We start from the raw sequence: 20,224 nt of genomic DNA on the forward strand, positions 1-20,224 counted from the left end.
AAGCGACGACCCTAGGTGAAGCTCTGGCATCGTTGGGTGGAACGACACTGCAACAGAAATCGCGACGAATAATATGATCATAAACCCACAATTCCTCGGATCCCAACAAACACACCGTAAAAGATTACATCAAATGGATCTTAGAGAAGATCATTGTATTCTAAAATAAGAGAGAGAGAGAGAGAACCATCTAGGTACTACTATGGACTCGTAGGTCCTGAAGGAACTACTCACACATCGTCATGGAAGAAGGGGGTTCATGAAGATGGCCTCCCCAATGATCCCCCCCCCTTAGGTGAAGTACCGGAACATGGCTCTAGATGGGATCGCTGAGGAACAGAGGCTTGCGGCGGTGATAAAATTTTGTAGATGGATTTCCTAAAGGCCAAAAACAAGCAAAAAATAGGAACTGACACTGGGCACTAAATTAATATGTTAGTCCAAAAATTACTATAAAATGACATATATAAATCATACAAAAGTGATAACATAATATAATTAAATAATAAAAAAATTATAGATACGATTGAGACGTATCAACATCCCCAAGCTTAATTCCTACTCGTCCTCTAGTAGGTAAATGATAACAAAGTAATTTTGATGTTCAATGCTACCTATCATGTACTTGATCAAATTATGTAATTGTGGTATGAATATTGGGATACGAGTGATTCAAGGCAATAGTCTATCAATTTGACATTGAAACAATAATACATAAGCATACTAGTAATAGTAAACAATCATTGCCTTTCAAAATAATGACGTTAAAGAACGTGATCCCTACACACTTAATCATGTAAAACATGGCATGCACAGTCTTCCTAACATAAATATATCAAATCATGAACAGCCCCGGTGCCAAACGAAACAATTGAATCATACTTTTTCTCGCTTCAACATTTTTAATTCTCATGCAATACTTGAGCGTGAGTTAGGGACTTAGCAATTTGGATGGCAAAGAGAATGATTATGGGGATTTATAAGGGAAGACAAAAATGTATGAGAAAGTCTCACATCGACGAGGCTTGATCGTTCGGCAACAGAGGGGCCTTACAATCGATGTCAATGCGAGGAGTACGGATTGCTATGTAACAGATGTACTAGAGCTATAAGTGTATGAAAACTATCTATATGAAAGTAAGTGAGTTTGCTCATGAAGACCTCGAGCGTTTGAGAAAGCTCGTCATCGGAATATGCAACTCAAGTTCTATAATATAAAAATCCCACTAATATATGGAAATGAAAAACATGGAGACTCTCTATATGAAATACACGGTGTTACTGTGAAGCACAAGTGTGGTAAGACAATAGGTCTCATTTTCTTTCTTTTTTTTTCATTTTTCTCTTTCTTTTTTGTTAATGTAGCCACTGGTATGGCCCATGCTGAAATTAATAACACTCTGTATACTATGTTAGTTGTTCCATCCTTTATCATTGTACGTTGTTGCGTGTGAAGTGGCTTTGTAGGATTTAGTAGTGTAATTTGCTAACTTGTTTGTACTAATATTTTGTAATATAGTATGTATTAGTGAAGTTAGCAGTTTAGTTAGTGACTTTCTAGCTGCTGAGAGCATCTCCAATAGGTGCCCTAAAATAATGGGAACAACAGCCCCTTCTCCCACTCTTCCTCATCCCACCACACATTGCACTAATTGAAACACTTTGTAGTAGTGCATGTCAAAGTAGAGTTGTTTCGTTTGTCGCCTTGCTAAAAATTCACATCTTCACCTTAAAAAGATTTGGGCCTAATGACCATATTGGTATATCAAGTTTACACCCTTTATGAGATTTCTCACCAAGTTTAAAGAGATACAATACAGAGAGGAGAAAAGGAACAAACTCACATCTCGCCGTGCGTCTCTTCATGTGACTTCATCCGTCTGGCAACGTATTGATCAGCCCCGCGCCTGTCTCGATCCGCCCTTCTGTCATGCCTCATCTTACCTCCACCGTTTGGTCCTTGCATCCCTATTGCTCGGCCTTCATAATTTATTTGTATTATGAAGTGTTTTTGAAACTTGTATCTTTTTATAGCCTTGACTCCGGTTACCGTGGTTCCATGATATTGACTCTAGCTAAAAGACCAATGGCAAGATGGAACACTTCCTCTGACTGTTGGACATGATGAGTGAGAGGTGGCGACGATGTTGAATCAAGGAGACAACTATGAAGAATGCTTGAAAAAAAGACAAGTAGATAGGTAAAAAGAATGAGGATGATATTAAGCAAAATATAAAATATGATTAGTAATGAAATATCGGCTGAGCTGCTCCCATGTGAACATAGATACCGATCGTTATCGGGTTTGTTTGCACTGCATGCATAACAGAAACCCCATCTCAGAGGGGTATTTGGCGAAACAACACTCCCTATTTTTACATGATGCTATGAAACACCCCATAAGAGCCCTCGTTTAAATGCCACTTTTTTTCTTACGCCGACTAAAGCAACACTTTCTATATGATCTGCCATCGTGCTAAATACCACATTTCCATCATTTAGAAAGTGTAAGATACCGACGGTGAGTAGAGTATCACATTTTCCTTACCAAGTGGAAAAGATGTTGATATCTTCGCACACGATAAGTAGAAATTTCTCACCTCGGTAAAGCAATATAAGAGCGTTTATAGATCACTAGGAAGGGCAAAAAAGGAAAAAGAAAGGCAGAAAAAGAAACAGAGTCAACACTCTGTCCTCCAGTCTCAGCCCGTGTGCCTGCCTCTTCCCGACCGCATACCGCACCGCCGGCGTCCGCCGCCCCCGTCCCGCCGGCACCGCATTCCGTCCGCCCGCCCGCCCGCCGGCGTCTCCCCAGCCTCCATAGATCGCATCTGCCCCGACCTCCCTCCGCGCTCCGCCGTTCAAACCTACCCCTGGCTAGCTCCTCCCGGCGACCGACGACGGCGCTCCGGCACGGCTCCTCCGGGAGGAACGGCGAGCGCCCCTAAACCGACCCAGTTTCGGTCTGGTCTGCATTCCTGGGTGATTCTCCTCGTCCCTTCGCCATTAGGAGGAACCCTAGCTCACCATCGCGTAAGGGGATCTCGGACCGCCCAAGTACGAGCCGCCGCCACTCCTCGCCGCTGGAAGACTCGGGCCTGCTCCGGGAGGTCCTCCTCCGCCTCGCTCCACAGCCATCCTCCCTCGTCTGAAGTACAAGGTAGTTTGTGGATTTGGGATCTGACTTCTCCCGGTAGGATCAGTCAAACACTGAATGAACACTTATATGTAGAGGGCTTGCTCTTGTTCAGTTTAAAGCACATATTTTTCTGCTCGCAGAGGTCTTTGTTTGCTGTGGCTGCTGGCATGGTCGACGCTGGTTCCATCTCGTACATTGTTGTAGGATTCATATAGCTGTGCGATTCGCTAGCTTATCTATATACTTCCTCTGTTCACTTTTATAAGACCTTGAAGACATTTCAGACAATGTACAAAACAGCCCATTTTGAGTTGTCTGAAATGACTTACAAAAGTGAACGGAGAGAGTATTATTATTATATGCCCTAATATCTGTAGCAAGTGGTCAAATTTAGCAGTTTAGATAGTGATGTTGATGCTGCCTGTGAATTGGCAATGCTATTCAACTGCTGCTTGCCTACCTAGCGCCAGCGCCATTTCCATGTCCAGCATTTATCATGTAGTATATGATGATGAGCAAAGTGAAGCCTAGTATTGCTGCTGCACAAATAGATTGCCTGTCACTTTGCTACCTGAAATAGAGTCTCGGTTCCATTCGGACACTTTTTTGACTCTTTATTTATTAGCTGTCCGTGTGTAAGAAAAATAAACAAAGCTCGAAGTATGATATTTTGTTTCTGTTTCATGCTCTTTGTAGCTGACGGATTGGGCTGGTCTAGCTTACAGACAGTCTGTATACTAACTCAGCTCAGCTCTCCCTTCATTCTTGCCTCAAAAAAAGAAGAGAAGGGGCACAAGAGAAGGTGCTGTGGTAACTAGATGATGTATCCTGCTGAGGTTCCCCAAGGCCAAGGGTAAGCTTCCCCATCCATTTCCTCTCCCTCTTCCTTTTTTGCGCACTACACTACTTTGTGTATGTGTGTTTGATTCTGGCAACTGCCCTGATTTGCATATGTGTGTTTATTGATCAGATTTCTTTTTTGTGCCAGGGCCTGTCCCATTCCCAGCTCGCCGCGTGTGGACGGAAGGAGGCTGCGGCGTTTCGTGGTCAAAGGTGCCGGCTCCGTGTCCAAGGTGCTCGGTGACGACAACCTCCTAATCGAGATCCTCGTCCGTCTCCCTCCGAAGCCGTCCTCCCTGCCCCGCGCGTCTGCCGTATGCAAGCGCTGGTGCAGCATCCTCTCTGACCCCGTGTTCCACAAACGCTTCCGCAAGCACCACCGGAAGCCTCCTCTGCTCGGCTTCTTCCAAGGGTACGCTAACCGCTTTGCTCCCATCATGGACTCGCCCGACCGCATCCCTGCCGCTCGCTTCTCCCTGCCCAAGAGCAGCACGCCCTACAAAGAGCACGCAGAATACATGGGCTGCCGCCATGGCCTCGCTGTCGTAATCAACAAGCATGAGCGGAATACCGTCGTGTGGGACCCCCTCACTGGCCAACAGCGCAGCGTGGCTTTTCCACCGTGGGTGGATGATGCCTTTATGGGGTGTTTTTGTACCTGGCACGGCACGGTGTTATGCGCTGATGCCGAAGATGGGCATGTTCACGGAGATTGCTTCTCGAGCCCGTTTAAATTGGTTCTGGTCTATGGGGGTGGATACAATACGAAGGCATTTTGTTCTGTCTATGACTCGGTGTCTGGTGTTTGGGGAGATGTTTCCTCGACCGCGATAAGAAATGAAATTTCTGCGTCAAGACCCAGCATCCTAGTTGGGAATGCACTTTGCTGGTTGATTTCTGGAGGTGATATCCTTGTGTTTGATTTCGAAATTCAGAGCTTTGATGTGATCGAGAAGCCGGCAGAGTACCATGTTGACGACAGGTGTTTTCAGCTCTTACGGATGGAGGACGGTGGACTTGGCCTCGCTGTTTTGTCAGGACTGGTTGTCCAATTATGGGAGAGAAAATTTAACTGTGATGGTGTTGTTGGATGGGTGTTGCTGCAGAAAACTATTCCACTGGAGGGGATGCTTCCAAGGGGAATGAATTATGTACTTTTCGTGGGGTATGATGAGGACACAAATGTGATTGTTCTCACTACGATGATTGGCAACTTCATGGTCCAACTTGACTCCATGCAAATCAAACGTATTGGTAAAAGAAAAAACATGTGGCACAACACCTTTTATCCCTACACGAATTTCTATACTGCAGGTTATACCCCCTATCTACATTGTACAAGCAAAAAAGTCCAATTAGTTTGTTTCACTCGTATTCATTCCAGTTACTTTCGATACATGATTGCCGTAACATTGTTCCCTTGATTACGGATTGAACGATATATAAGAATACATTATGTTGTTTGTTTCTTTGTTGGTATGGTGATCTAATTTCTTATTATTACAGGGCTCCATTAAAGCTAGAACAGGAATACAAATATTGCTTTGGTGCCTGGCCATTGCTAAAGGCTAGATACAATTATGTGCTTGTAATGATCTTTTCATTAGAGGGTTTCTAAAAAATGGAAAGCTGCAGTAAGAGATAGTGAAAGCATCTAAAATAATTAAGCAATTGGAACATCTGGAGGCGGCTTAAAGCTTGTTATATATGTTTTCTTATTCACTATTTTTCCTTGCAAGATTAAAATTTACCTTGATCGATCTTGATAAAATCTTCAATTCATAATACCATGTGCTCTAGTTTTTGTCGAAGAGTAGCACTAGTTCATTAATTTCACGTAATACTATCTAATGCTTGTTTTGGAACTCTGGTTTCTCAATCCGTGCATATGTTGTTCTGACCTTATGGTCATAACTTGTACAAAGCTCACTCAACAATAATTCTGGATGATTTCTTTCTCTGCACATGTAAATTTTTTTACCTTTCTTCTTTGGACCTGGCGATAGATGTGGCTTCATTTACTATCCTTGATTCAACTTCTCTTTGAGTTTTCATATGGTTTGGGCTTCTTTTGCTTGTAGGCAGGGGAGTTGGGCGGAAAGGGGCGGCTAATGTGTTATCTTGGTCAAACAACTTAGGTAATTTTCCCTTTTCATATATCTTTTTTTTCGTGGTTACCCAATTTATAAGATGGTGCATAGTCTATGCTTACATTTTCAAGATGCACACACTTGGGTAGAGATACCAGACATTTTCCCTTTGTACTTGAGCCTCACATATAGCTTGGCACACAAAAGTAAATCTGGAATGAGCTGACAATCTTGGAAGTTCAATTTTGTTTTGCCTCGAGAAGATAGGCGGTGAGTGACCAATCTCGTAGTTTCTACTGCGATCGTATGTAGGTAGTTATATAGCAAGAATCTTGAAAACACGTCATCGTATTGGTGCCAGTACAAACTAAGTGTTCCCTTATTGTTGTTCTCAGTTTGTAGTATTAGCTTGTGTACTGGGATGATTCAGCTATGGATATTTTTTTTGTATAATCTGCACTACGGCTAAGTTAATGCTTTTTTTGGGGACCATGCAAAATTTGTTCCGCTGTGAGAGAGCATTATAAATTTGTTTCACTGTGATGACATTGATTGTTCTGCAGGTATTAAGAGTTAAATTCGGGTTGCTGAGACACCGCCATGGCTAGTTGGCGTAGGGAAGTTCTTCAATTTTGCTTAGATGCAGCCATGGCTAGTTGTTGTAATGAAGTTCTTCTATTTTGTATGGTGTGGTCGACGCTTAAACTGTCCTGCTATGTAGTCTGTTGGATCATCTGATATCTACGCTGTGGCATGTGGTGTGGTCGATGCTGAGATGTCTCCTCTATGTAGTCTGTAGGTTGTTCTACTTTTAGGTACCGCGGGCTGTGAAGTGAACCTATCAGGTTTAATCATCTGAACTCTTATAAATATTAGTATCTACGATCAGCAGACATCAGTCAATTTGCGTGCCTGATTAGTGACTCGTGGAATTGGTTCGGCTAATGCTTTGCTCTGTGATGCGAGGTACTAGCAAGGTGGATGGACAATGAGCAGTAGGCTCTGGCATTTTACAGAGTTTCTTTGTGAAGTCCCTAACTCCGAGTCTTGCTAGTGATCTACTCCCTCCGTCCCAAAATATAAGAACGTTTTTAACACTAGCATAGTTTCAAAAACGTTCTTATATTCCAGGACAGAGGGAGTAATTGTGATAATGCTGCTCACATCACCACTTGCAGCAGAGGCAGACAATGCCTGTATATGCTCTGTTTTACTGCCTAGCTAGAGCCCCAGTTGTATATGCCCAGTTGCTAGTGGTCTAACTGATGTTTCCCTAGTTGGGTGAGACTGACTTGGCCCTTTCTTGGAGACAAATCAGAAAAATGTTGTCAGTTTTTGTTTGAACTTCAAAGAGTTTTGTGGCTTGGCTCTTAATCAAAAGAGTGTTGTGAGTTTTTGTTTGGCTGGAGAAAAAATTACTGTTTTTTTTTGTTAAATGCTAGTCCTATTTTGGATCTGCCATGGAGATTTTTATTGTCCTGAATTACACTAAAGATGTTTTTCAGATCTTGGCCTTGCCGTTCGCGGCACTCGCCCATCAAAGTCAGTTATCCAGGAAAAAACAAACCGGTGACTGCAAGAGTGCCAACTGGGGACTGCCATGGCGACATTTTGCTTCCGACCGTACCTTGCTGGTAGACGAATTGGAAGAAGCATAATAACATACTTGTCATGTCAGATATATAAAGGAACAAAAAGTGGTTCTGAAAGTCAAGTTATTTGGTCAATCAATGTTCAAAATATAAATCGACAAAATCGAAAGAAACATGGGGAGGTGGTGGGTAATTTTGAGAAATATAATTTGTGTAAAAACAACTCCTTGAACTATTACAAGAAAGTGTAGTAAAATAAAAAAGTAGAAAACTTCAAAAAATAAGGATATTCATGATTTTTTTCTTTCAAAGTCAGGCATCACAAAACAAAAAATGGAAAGAAAATATTTATGCTTTACCAAACACTAGTTGAGTGCCCGTGCGTTGCCACGGACCATCAAAGGGAGGAGGGGATCGAAGGAGGTCGAACCATCACGACGTTCGATCCTCCTCTAATAGTAGAGATTTTTGCGTCGGTGTGGTGCGCGAGGTTTTCGGTAGATTTTTTTTAGTGCGTGCTATCGTACGAGGGGAGGAAAGGGCCGATGTGTATCTCGTACGTGGGTTGAGCTGGCGATTTTTGGGCTGCTGCGGGCGTGTGGCCCTCGTGCGATGCTTTTCGTTCGAAGGGAGGAGGGGATCAAAGGAGGTCGAACCATCACGATGTTCGATCCTCCTTTAATAGTAGAGATTTTTGCGTCGGTGTGGTGCGCGAGGTTTTCGGCAGATTTTTTTTAGTGCGTGCTATCGTACGAGGGGAGGAAAGGGCCGATGTGTATCTCGTACGTGGGCTGAGCTGGCGATTTTTGGGCTGCTGCGGGCGTGTGGCCCTCGTGCGATGCTTTTCGTTCGAAGGGAGGAGGGGATCGAAGGAGGTCGAACCATCACGACGTTCGATCCTCCTTTAATAGTAGAGATTTTTGCGTCGGTGTGGTGCGCGAGGTTTTCGGCAGATTTTTTTTAGTGCGTGCTATCGTACGAGGGGAGGAAAGGGCCGATGTGTATCTCGTACGTGGGCTGAGCTGGCGATTTTTGGGCTGCTGCGGGCGTGTGGCCCTCGTGTGATGCTTTTCGTTCGAAGGGAGGAGGGGATCGAAGGAGGTCGAACCATCACGACGTTCGATCCTCCTTTAATAGTAGAGATTTTTGCGTCGGTGTGGTGCGCGAGGTTTTCGGCAGATTTTTTTTAGTGCGTGCTATCGTACGAGGGGAGGAAAGGGCCGATGTGTATCTCGTACGTGGGCTGAGCTGGCGATTTTTGGGCTGCTGCGGGCGTGTGGCCCTCGTGCGATGCTTTTCGTTCGAAGGGAGGAGGGGATCGAAGGAGGTCGAACCATCACGACGTTCGATCCTCCTTTAATAGTAGAGATTTTTGCGTCAGTGTGGTGCGCGAGGTTTTCGGCAGATTTTTTTAGTGCGTGCTATCGTACGAGGGGAGAAAAGGGCCGATGTGTATCTCGTACGTGGGCTGAGCTGGCGATTTTTGGGCTGCTGCGGGCGTGTGGCCCTCGTGCGATGCTTTTCGTTCGAAGGGAGGAGGGGATCGAAGGAGGTCGAACCATCACGACGTTCGATCCTCCTTTAATAGTAGAGATTTTTGCATCGGTGTGGTGCGCGAGGTTTTTGGCAGATTTTTTTAGTGCGTGCTATCGTACGAGGGGAGGAAAGGGCCGATGTGTATCTCGTACGTGGGCTGAGCTGGCGATTTTTGGGCTGCTGCGGGCATGTGGCCCTCGTGCGATGCTTTTCGTTCGAAGGGAGGAGGGGATCGAAGGAGGTCGAACCATCACGACGTTCGATCCTCCTTTAATAGTAGAGATTTTTGCGCCGGTGTGGTGCGCGAGGTTTTCGGCAGATTTTTTTAGTGCGTGCTATCGTACGAGGGGAGGAAAGGGCCGATGTGTATCTCGTACGTGGGCTGAGCTGGCGATTTTTGGGCTGCTGCGGGCGTGTGGCCCTCGTGCGATGCTTTTCGTTCGAAGGGAGGAGGGGATCGAAGGAGGTCGAACCATCACGACGTTCGATCCTCCTTTAATAGTAGAGATTTTTGCGTCGGGGTGGTGCGCGAGGTTTTCGGCAGATTTTTTTTAGTGCGTGCTATTGTACGAGGGGAGGAAAGGGCCGATGTGTATCTCGTACGTGGGCTGAGCTGGCGATTTTTGGGCTGCTGCGGGCGTGTGGCCCTCGTGCGATGCTTTTCGTTCGAAGGGAGGAGGGGATCGAAGGAGGTCGAACCATCACGACGTTCGATCCTCCTTTAATAGTAGAGATTTTTGCGTCGGTGTGGTGCGCGAGGTTTTCGGCAGTTTTTTTAGTGCGTGCTATCGTACGAGGGGAGGAAAGGGCCGATGTGTATCTCGTACGTGGGCTGAGCTGGCGATTTTTGGGCTGCTGCGGGCGTGTGGCCCTCGTGCGATGCTTTTCGTTCGAAGGGAGGAGGGGATCGAAGGAGGTCGAACCATCACGATGTTCGATCCTCCTTTAATAGTAGAGATTTTTGCGTCGGTGTGGTGCGCGAGGTTTTCGGCAGATTTTTTTAGTGCGTGCTATCGTACGAGGGGAGGAAAGGGCCGATGTGTATCTCGTACGTGGGCTGAGCTGGCGATTTTTGGGTTGCTGCGGGCGTGTGGCCCTCGTGCGATGCTTTTCGTTCGAAGGGAGGAGGGGATCGAAGGAGGTCGAACCATCACGACGTTCGATCCTCCTTTAATAGTAGAGATTTTTGCGTCGGTGTGGTGCGCGAGGTTTTCGGCAGATTTTTTTAGTGCGTGCTATCGTATGAGGGGAGGAAAGGGCGATGTATCTCGTACGTGGGCTGAGCTGGCGATTTTTGGGCTGCTGCGGGCGTGTGTGTTGGAAATATGCCCTAGAGGCAATAATAAATTAGTTATTATTATATTTCCTTGTTCATGATAATCGTTTATTATCCATGCTAGAATTGTATTGATAGGAAACTCAGATACATGTGTGGATACATAGACAACACCATGTCCCTAGTAAGCCTCTAGTTGACTAGCTCGTTGATCAATAGATGGTTACGGTTTCCTGACCATGGACATTGGATGTCGTTGATAACGGGATCACATCATTAGGAGAATGATGTGATGGACAAGACCCAATCCTAAGCATAGCACTAGATCGTGTAGTTCGTATGCTAAAGCTTTTCTAATGTCAAGTATCATTTCCTTAGACCATGAGATTGTGCAACTCCCGATACCGTAGGAGTGCTTTGGGTGTGCCAAACGTCACAACGTAACTGGGTAGCTATAAAGGTACACTACAGGTATCTCCGAAAGTGTCTGTTGGGTTGGCACGAATCGAGACTGGGATTTGTCACTCCGTGTAAACGGAGAGGTATCTCTGGGCCCACTCGGTAGGACTTCATCATAATGTGCACAATGTGATCAAGGAGTTGATCACGGGATGATGTGTTACGAAACGAGTAAAGAGACTTGCCGGTAACGAGATTGAACAAGGTATCGGGATACCGACGATCGAATCTCGGGCAAGTATCGTACCGCTAGACAAAGGGAATTGTATACGGGATTGATTAAGTCCTTGACATCGTGGTTCATCCGATGAGATCATCGTGGAACATGTGGGAGCCAACATGGGTATCCAGATCATGTCTGCATGTTGGTTATTGACCGGAGAGTCATCTCGGTCATGTCTGCATGTCTCCCGAACCCGTAGGGTCTACACACTTAAGGGTCGGTGACACTAGGGTTATAGAGATATTAGTATGCGGTAACCTTAAAGTTGTTCGGAGTCCCGGATGATATCCCGGACGTCACGAGGAGTTCCGGAATGGTCTGGAGGTAAAGAATTATATATAGGAAGTGCTATTTCGGCCATCGGGACAAGTTTCGGGGTCACCGGTATTGTACCGGGACCAACGGAAGGGTCCCGGGGGTCCACCGGGTGGGGCCACCTGCCCCGGGGGGCCACATGGGCTGTAGGGGGTGCGCCTTGGCCTATATGGGCCAAGGGCACCAGCCCCAAGAGGCCCATGCGCCAAGAGATGAGAGAAGGAAGAGTCCTAAAGGGGGAAGGCACCTCCGAGGTGCCTTGGGGAGGAGGGACTCCTCCCTGGCCGCACCCTTCCTTGGAGGAAGGGCCAAGGCTGCGCCTCCCCCCTCTCCCTTGGCCCTATATATAGTGGGGGAAAGGGAGGGCAGCAACACCTGAGCCCTGGCGCCTCCCTCTCCCTCCCATGACACATCTCCCTCCTCCCGCAGCGCTTGGCGAAGCCCTGTTGGAATCCCGCTACTTCCACCACCACGCCGTCGTGCTGCTGGATCTCCATCAACCTCTCCACCCCCCTTGCTGGATCAAGAAGGAGGAGACGTCGCTGCTCCGTACGTGTGTTGAACGCGGAGGTGCCGTCCGTTCGGCGCTAGGATCATCGGTGATTTGGATCACGACGAGTACGACTCCATCAACCCCGTTCTCTTGAACGCTTCCGCGCGCGATCTACAAGGGTATGTAGATCCACTCCTCCCTCGCTGCTAGATGACTCCATAGATAGATCTTGGTGACACGTAGGAAAATTTTGAATTTCTGCTACGTTCCCCAACAGTGGCATCATGAGCTAGGTCTATGCGTAGTTTCTATGCACGAGTAGAACACAAAGTAATGATATAAGCATATTGAACAAAATCAACGCCCACAACTACTTTGTGTTCTACTCGTGCATAGAAACTACGCATAGACCTAGCTCATGATGCCACTGTTGGGGAACGTAGCAGAAATTCAAAATTTTCCTACGTGTCACGAAGATCTATCTATGGAGTCATCTAGCAGCGAGGGAGGAGTGGATCTACATACCCTTGTAGATCGCGCGCGGAAGCGTTCAAGAGAACGGGGTTGATGGAGTCGTACTCGTCGTGATCCAAATCACCGATGATCCTAGCGCCGAACGGACGGCACCTCCGCGTTCAACACACGTACGGAGCAGCGACGTCTCCTCCTTCTTGATCCAGCAAGGGGGATGGAGAGGTTGATGGAGATCCAGCAGCACGACGGCGTGGTGGTGGAAGTAGCGGGATTCCAACAGGGCTTCGCCAAGCGCTGCGGGAGGAGGGAGATGTGTCATGGGAGGGAGAGGGAGGCGCCAGGGCTCAGGTGTTGCTGCCCTCCCTTTCCCCCACTATATATAGGGCCAAGGGAGAGGGGGGAGGCGCAGCCTTGGCCCTTCCTCCAAGGAAGGGTGCGGCCAGGGAGGAGTCCCTCCTCCCCAAGGCACCTCGGAGGTGCCTTCCCCCTTTAGGACTCTTCCTTCTCTCATCTCTTGGCGCATGGGCCTCTTGGGGCTGGTGCCCTTGGCCCATATAGGCCAAGGCGCACCCCCTACAGCCCATGTGGCCCCCCGGGGCAGGTGGCCCCACCCGGTGGACCCCCGGGACCCTTCCGTTGGTCCCGGTACAATACCGGTGACCCCGAAACTTGTCCCGATGGCCGAAATAGCACTTCCTATATATAATTCTTTACCTCCAGACCATTCCGGAACTCCTCGTGACGTCCGGGATCTCATCCGGGACTCCGAACAACTTTCAGGTTACCGCATACTAATATCTCTATAACCCTAGCGTCACCGAGCCTTAAGTGTGTAGACCCTACGGGTTCGGGAGACATGCAGACATGACCAAGATGACTCTCCGGTCAATAACCAACATGCAGACATGATCTGGATACCCATGTTGGCTCCCACATGTTCCACGATGATCTCATCGGATGAACCACGATGTCAAGGACTTAATCAATCCCGTATACAATTCCCTTTGTCTAGCGGTACGATACTTGCCCGAGATTCGATCGTCGGTATCCCGATACCTTGTTCAATCTCGTTACCGGCAAGTCTCTTTACTCGTTTCGTAACACATCATCCCGTGATCAACTCCTTGATCACATTGTGCACATTATGATGAAGTCCTACCGAGTGGGCCCAGAGATACCTCTCCGTTTACACGGAGTGACAAATCCCAGTCTCGATTCGTGCCAACCCAACAGACACTTTCGGAGATACCTGTAGTGTACCTTTATAGCTACCCAGTTACGTTGTGACGTTTGGCACACCCAAAGCACTCCTACGGTATCCGGGAGTTGCACAATCTCATGGTCTAAGGAAATGATACTTGACATTAGAAAAGCTTTAGCATACGAACTACACGATCTAGTGCTATGCTTAGGATTGGGTCTTGTCCATCACATCATTCTCCTAATGATGTGATCCCGTTATCAACGACATCCAATGTCCATGGTCAGGAAACCGTAACCATCTATTGATCAACGAGCTAGTCAACTAGAGGCTTACTAGGGACATGGTGTTGTCTATGTATCCACACATGTATCTGAGTTTCCTATCAATACAATTATAGCATGGATAATAAACGATTATCATGAACAAGGAAATATAATAATAACTAATTTATTATTGCCTCTAGGGCATATTTCCAACATATTATTCATGCCATTTTATTGATCGGAAACTTAAATACATGTGTGAATACATAAACAGATATCGTGTCCCTAGTAAGCCTCTACTAGACTAGCTTGTTGATCAAAGATGGTTAAGGTTTTCTAACCATGGGCATGTGTTGTCATTTGATAACAGGATCACATCACTAGGATAATGATGTGAGACAAGACCCACACGTTAGCTTAGCATAAGGATCGTCCAGTTTATTGATATTGCTTTATTCATGTCAAATATTTATTCCTTCGACTATGAGATTATGCAACTCCTGAATACCGTAGGAATACCCTGTGTGCTATCAAACGTCACAACGTAACTGGGTGATCATAAAAATTCTCTACAGGTACCTCTGAAGGTGTTTGTTGTGTTGGCATAGATCGAGATTAGATTCGTCACTCCGAGTATAGGAGAGGTATCTCTGCGCCCTCTCGGTAATACACATCATAAAGCTTGCAAGCAAATGACTAAGGAGTTAGTCACGAGGTGATGTATTACGGAACGAGTAAAGAGACTTGCCGGTAACGGTATTGAACTAGGTATAGAGATACCGACGATCGAATCTAGGGCAACTAACATATCGATGGACAAAGGTCGATTAGGACAGCGAGGCCGTGTCGACAGCCCCTGAAGACCTCGTAGTCATTTTAGGGTATGGCGCTCTTGGGCAGGGAGAAACGGGCAGCAAGGATGCAGTCAGGCGAGCCCATCATGGGAGTGAAGCAGTTAGCAAATGCGTTGAAGAATCCGAGAAGAGGAGGCTTCCGGTGGTGCTTGCGGAAGCGTTTGTGGAATACAGGGTCCGAGAGGATGCTGCTCCAGCGCTTGGATACAGCAGACGCGCAGGGCAGGGAGGACGGCTTGGGAGGGAGATGGACGAGGATCCCCCCATGCTGCACCGCCGCCGTCTCGTCTCGTCGTCGCCATACCTGCTTCACTGCCATGCCGTCGAAGCTCAAGTCTGAGAGAAAGACCGACTTCAACGGGTTGTGAGCACGTGGCCCCAATCACTTCAGCTTCAAATTTCAGTGCGACAACACTCACTACTGAATCAATCCGTTCAAGAAGGCAGACATCACAACACGAGCCTATGATGTCGCCGCTTGACGATTTGGCCGGCTGCGATAGGTGCTCAACTTGCCGGAGGTCACAACCCAAGAGGATACAGAGTTCATCGATCCACCGGTGACCATTTTGCTGATCAATGAGGAGGGGAGAAGAAGAAGGAAATCCGCATTATTCCCGGCGAGAGAGAGGCCATGGCGAGGTTCGCGGGGGAGAACCCCCAGTACGTGAAGTACGAGGCAGAGTTCTTCTAGAAGCGAAACCACGGGAAGAAGAAGGAGGAGGAGGTGAAGAAGGAGGAGGCTGACCTATCGACGGTGATCAACCTTTCGTCATCGGATGAGGAGGAGTTCACCTCCGATCCAGAGGAGACCCTGACATATTGGAACTCTGTCGAGGCTGACTATATGTCGAACGAGTGGTGTAATAAAGATCTGTTATGTTTAATCAAGTAGTATGATGAACAATAATGTTTAATGTTTAAATATATGCAACGTTTGGACGTTTGTTTGAATTGATGTATGCAGTATGCTTTCAAAAAAAATTAGGCCATCTATTGGAGTTGTTGGTTTTTGATGCAGTGGAAAACCAGTTTTAGGTGTTGCGAATTTTTTCCAACCACCTTTTCATGCCTTATTTTAGGGCACCTATTGGAGATGCTCTCAGCAGCTAGAAAGTCACTAACTAAACTGCTAACTTCACTAATACATACTATATTACAAAATATTAGTACAAACAAGTTAGCAAATTACACTACTAAATCCTACAAAGCCACTTCACACGCAACAACGTACAATGATAAAGGATGGAACAACTAACATAGTATACAGAGTGTTATTAATTTCAGCATGGGCCATACCAGTGGCTACATTAACAAAAAAGAAAGAGAGAAATGAAAAAAAAAGAAAGAAAATGAGACCTATTGTCTTACCACACTTGTGCTTCACAGTAACACCGTGTATTTCATATAGAGAGTCTCCATGTTTTTCATTTCCATATATTAGTGGGATTTTTATATTATAGAACTTGAGTTGCATATTCCGATGACGAGCTTTCTCAAATGCTCGAGGTCTTCATGAGCAAACTCACTTACTTTCATATAGATAGTTTTCATACACTTATAGCTCTAGTACATCTGTTACATAGCAATCCCTACTCCTCGCATTGACATCGATTGTAAGGCCCCTCTGTTGCCGAACGATCAAGCCTCGTCGATGTGAGACTTTCTCATACATTTTTGTCTTCCCTTATAAATCCCCATAATCATTCTCTTTGCCATCCAAATTGCTAAGTCCCTAACTCACGCTCAAGTATTGCATGAGAATTAAAAATGTTGAAGCGAGAAAAAGTATGATTCAATTGTTTCGTTTGGCACCGGGGCTGTTCATGATTTGATATATTTATGTTAGGAAGACTGTGCATGCCATGTTTTACATGATTAAGTGTGTAGGGATCACGTTCTTTAACGTCATTATTTTGAAAGGCAATGATTGTTTACTATTACTAGTATGCTTATGTATTATTGTTTCAATGTCAAATTGATAGACTATTGCCTTGAATCACTCGTATCCCAATATTCATACCACAATTACATAATTTGATCAAGTACATGATAGGTAGCATTGAACATCAAAATTACTTTGTTATCATTTACCTACTAGAGGACGAGTAGGAATTAAGCTTGGGGATGTTGATACGTCTCAATCGTATCTATAATTTTTTTATTATTTAATTATATTATGTTATCACTTTTGTATGATTTATATATGTCATTTTATAGTAATTTTTGGACTAACATATTAATTTAGTGCCCAGTGTCAGTTCCTATTTTTTGCTTGTTTTTGGCCTTTAGGAAATCCATCTACAAAATTTTATCACCGCCGCAAGCCTCTGTTCCTCAGCGATCCCATCTAGAGCCATGTTCCGGTACTTCACCTAAGGGGGGGGGGATCATTGGGGAGGCCATCTTCATGAACCCCCTGCTTCCATGACGATGTGTGAGTAGTTCCTTCAGGACCTACGAGTCCATAGTAGTACCTAGATGGTTCTCTCTCTCTCTCTCTCTTATTTTTGAATACAATGATCTTCTCTAAGATCCATTTGATGTAATCTTTTACGGTGTGTTTGTTGGGATCCGAGGAATTGTGGGTTTATGATCATATTATTCGTCGCGATTTCTGTTGCAGTGTCGTTCCACCCAACGATGCCAGAGCTTCACCTAGGGTCGTCGCTTGAAGCCGCAATTGCGGTCTCCAGCTTGGGGAAGCTTGCCTCAAGATCCGGCTTCAAGTGGAGTAGATTGTCGATCTATTACGACTGGGTGGGGAGCTGCGAGGCCTGCACATCGAGCCGATGCATGACGTTGGCGGTGTCCACCTTGGAATCCTGATGAAGCTTGTCGAGGTTGTCTTTCAGGGTTGGATCCATGGTGTTGATGAGGATTTGGCGGGCGTGGATGCGACGACGTGTATCAAGGGTAAAATCAGAGTGGAGAGGAAGGGTGGCAGCTGGCCTCTAGTACCAAGAGTTTTGATTTTTCCTTTTATGATTCTATTCGCCCCAGGCCAAGATGGCTGAATTTCAGCCATTTTTCAAAAAATTCGGCTAAAATTTGACCAAAATCTATTTTTTCGTTGAAAGGTACTTTCCGCCCTAGGCCGAGATGACTGAAATTCCGCCGAAATCCATTTTTTTCCGGCTGAAAATCAAAACACAGCTGGTACCACGATGTTAGGGTCCAATTTGATCTAATTTCTCTCACTGATACACCTCGCAGTTCTTACAGATCTTGATTCGGTAGGTAGTTAGTCGAAGAGATTTCCATGATCCACTGTTTGACATCTTCCTTCCTCTTCTCTTCTTTAAGTAGTGGTCGCAGAAGAGTTGGTCGAGGCCTTGGTGCAGTTGACACAGTGCCGATAAAGGCATGTACAACGGTGTCCAGTCAGCCGTCTGTAACACATGCCATGTAGAATATTTATCTAGGTGGAGGGGAGAAAACGAGGAGAGAGAAAAAGGGCGTCTGCAATTCGGCAGACGGTCGATAGCCCTGAAATTTCGCTAGTTGTACGGCTGGGTGTCTGTAGTTTTTCTTTTCCCCATCCAAACCGTCAAATCCCGTCCTCGACAAATCTAATCCACGCAACATGTTTTGCTTTTCTCCGTCGCTACCCGACGAGACCTGCACGGTTGGGGGCCGCCGGACTGCTGGGATCGATAGACGTCACGAACGAATGAGCTGCAGCGACCAAAATAATCGATCAAGGATCAGTTAGCTAAACGTCTATGCACAGGTCCAGGGAGGAACTGATTAGATTAACGTACGTGTGTGTACATGCTCCTCGATCTTCAGCGACGGCGGCGGTCCGGCTTTGAGAGCTGTGATTCCCCAATACACACCTTCTTCCTGGGATGCATCACCACGCCGACGCCGTCGCCAGTCTCTTCACGTTCTGGAGCAGTGGCTGATGGAGGTGGATCATTGGAATAAATTTCACTCTAACGTCGTAATTTTAGAGGGCTATAGACAGCAAAAAGACGATCCATTGTAGAGGGTGTTTTTACTCATGTCTGTGAATGACGTGGATGGTTGCTATAGCTAATGTACATGCCCAAACTTGCGGTTGGGCTGCACCATCCGCACTGGTCGAGTGGCACTTCTCCTCCCGTTTGGCTGCCATGGCAGCACTTCCGACCTCGCTGTCGTCCGAGTTGGTTGCCATGGCAGTGTTTTGAGCAGGAGCTGCATTTGGGTTCCTGGCATAGCCGGGGGCTAGGGTTTCACTCCCAAGTCTCCCATGAGGAGTACACGTAACGATAGAAGCCTTAGGCCTAATAATATCTTTGTATATGAGAAAGATCTACTAAACTATTATCAGGTGTCGAACGGAAAATGTTTGGCGGGAGTACAACATTATGGAGCACACACGAAGATAAAACAACTTTATTCGATTTTTCAATGGATGGAACAATTAATGCTTAAACTGCCGGTTGATCAATTATATTAGATGCAACGACTTCATTCATCAGCACTGTTTTCCACAAGCATGAGATATTGAGATCTAGTATCATGGTGGCGGCGGCGCCGTAGTCCACTTTGGGCAGCAACACTTTGTTTTGTTGCCACTGCATATGGAACTGAAACTGTGACCACCTTGATTATATCCTCTTTCCTTGCACTGATTGTGCCACTCTGGGGCAGTGCAGTCCTCTAATTCCTTGCACTTCCACTTACCTACAAAGGCAATATATTGTGGTACCAGCAATTTAGCTTAGCTTGTACAGTATACAAAGATAAAACAAGAATATAGCTAGCTAGATTTTTATTGTTTTTTCCACGGTTGGAAATCATAGAGTAAAACAATGGCATTGTTGCATACCTTTCTTTGCAATACAGTAAAACAATGCCATTGTTGCATACCTTTCTTTGCATGACAAGATGGCAACAAAGAGGACATCATCACCATGACCACGAGAGCAACCGCCATTGCGTAGACAATCGTCCTTGTATTGCGATTGATGAGTGCCATTCTATGAGAAAAGACTACTTGCCCTCTGTTTCTTCCTTCTCCTATGTGGGATCCACGTCGCCAAGCTCCATTGCAGGTATTTATACAGAGCCACCACCAAGGTTGTGGATATTGATTGATTACTTATTGCATTTATGCGTATCTGTAAACTAATGTTCACGTATCCTTGTACTGACATACTCCGACCTTTCTATACACTATATTTATTGAGTTCATATTCTTTTTTGTGGTATTTAATGCCAGGGTTTGTATAGGAGAAAAGCACGAACTAGATGGCATGCATTAGTTGCATGTTGCATTTATTTCGCCAAACTAATTGTTGCTAGCAAAATAATATTATAAGAGATTACATATCCTATTAAGTTCAAATAAATGTCACATCCCTTGTATTTGTTTTTGTTTGGTTTATATGAGCACTAATGCAAGATATCCGGTTGTACCATGCATTTATTTCAAGTTTCTCATAGTAACCATGGGCCACATATGGGCCGTAATAA

General features: G+C 45.8%; 1 protein-coding gene across 2 annotated transcripts; it reads left to right on the plus strand.

Annotated features, from left to right (window-relative positions):
* Positions 1–2,668: 2,668 nt before the first annotated feature.
* LOC147963086 (putative F-box/kelch-repeat protein At3g17540) lies at positions 2,669–6,733 on the plus strand. Of its 2 annotated transcripts, XM_087527836.1 has the most exons (5): positions 2,671–3,160; positions 3,836–3,992; positions 4,128–5,293; positions 6,061–6,117; positions 6,633–6,733. In XM_087527836.1, exons 2-5 carry the CDS (start codon positions 3,958–3,960, stop codon positions 6,644–6,646), a joined length of 1,272 nt encoding a protein of 423 aa, XP_087383962.1. In that variant the 5' UTR covers positions 2,671–3,160; positions 3,836–3,957; the 3' UTR covers positions 6,647–6,733. The 2 variants fall into 2 exon arrangements, with proteins under 2 accessions (XP_087383961.1, XP_087383962.1); XM_087527835.1 differs by having other exon boundaries at positions 2,669–3,160; positions 6,061–6,726.
* Positions 6,734–20,224: the final 13,491 nt, after the last annotated feature.

This window comes from Triticum urartu, chromosome 6A (assembly GCF_056163025.1).
Source record: "Triticum urartu cultivar PI428250 chromosome 6A, HENAU_Tu73, whole genome shotgun sequence".
Classification (NCBI taxonomy): domain Eukaryota; kingdom Viridiplantae; phylum Streptophyta; class Magnoliopsida; order Poales; family Poaceae; genus Triticum; species Triticum urartu.

What these genes read in the sequence shown, in the direction of transcription:
- LOC147963086 (XM_087527835.1), top strand. Translation starts at nt 3,958, where the DNA reads ATGATGTATCCTGCTGAGGTTCCCCAAGGCCAAGG. An exon ending in GAGGTTCCCCAAGGCCAAGG is followed by an intron (nt 3,993 to 4,127) that starts GTAAGCTTCCCC and finishes TTTTTGTGCCAG; the next exon opens with GGCCTGTCCCATTCCCAGCT. An exon ending in CACGAATTTCTATACTGCAG is followed by an intron (nt 5,294 to 6,060) that starts GTTATACCCCCT and finishes TTTTGCTTGTAG; the next exon opens with GCAGGGGAGTTGGGCGGAAA.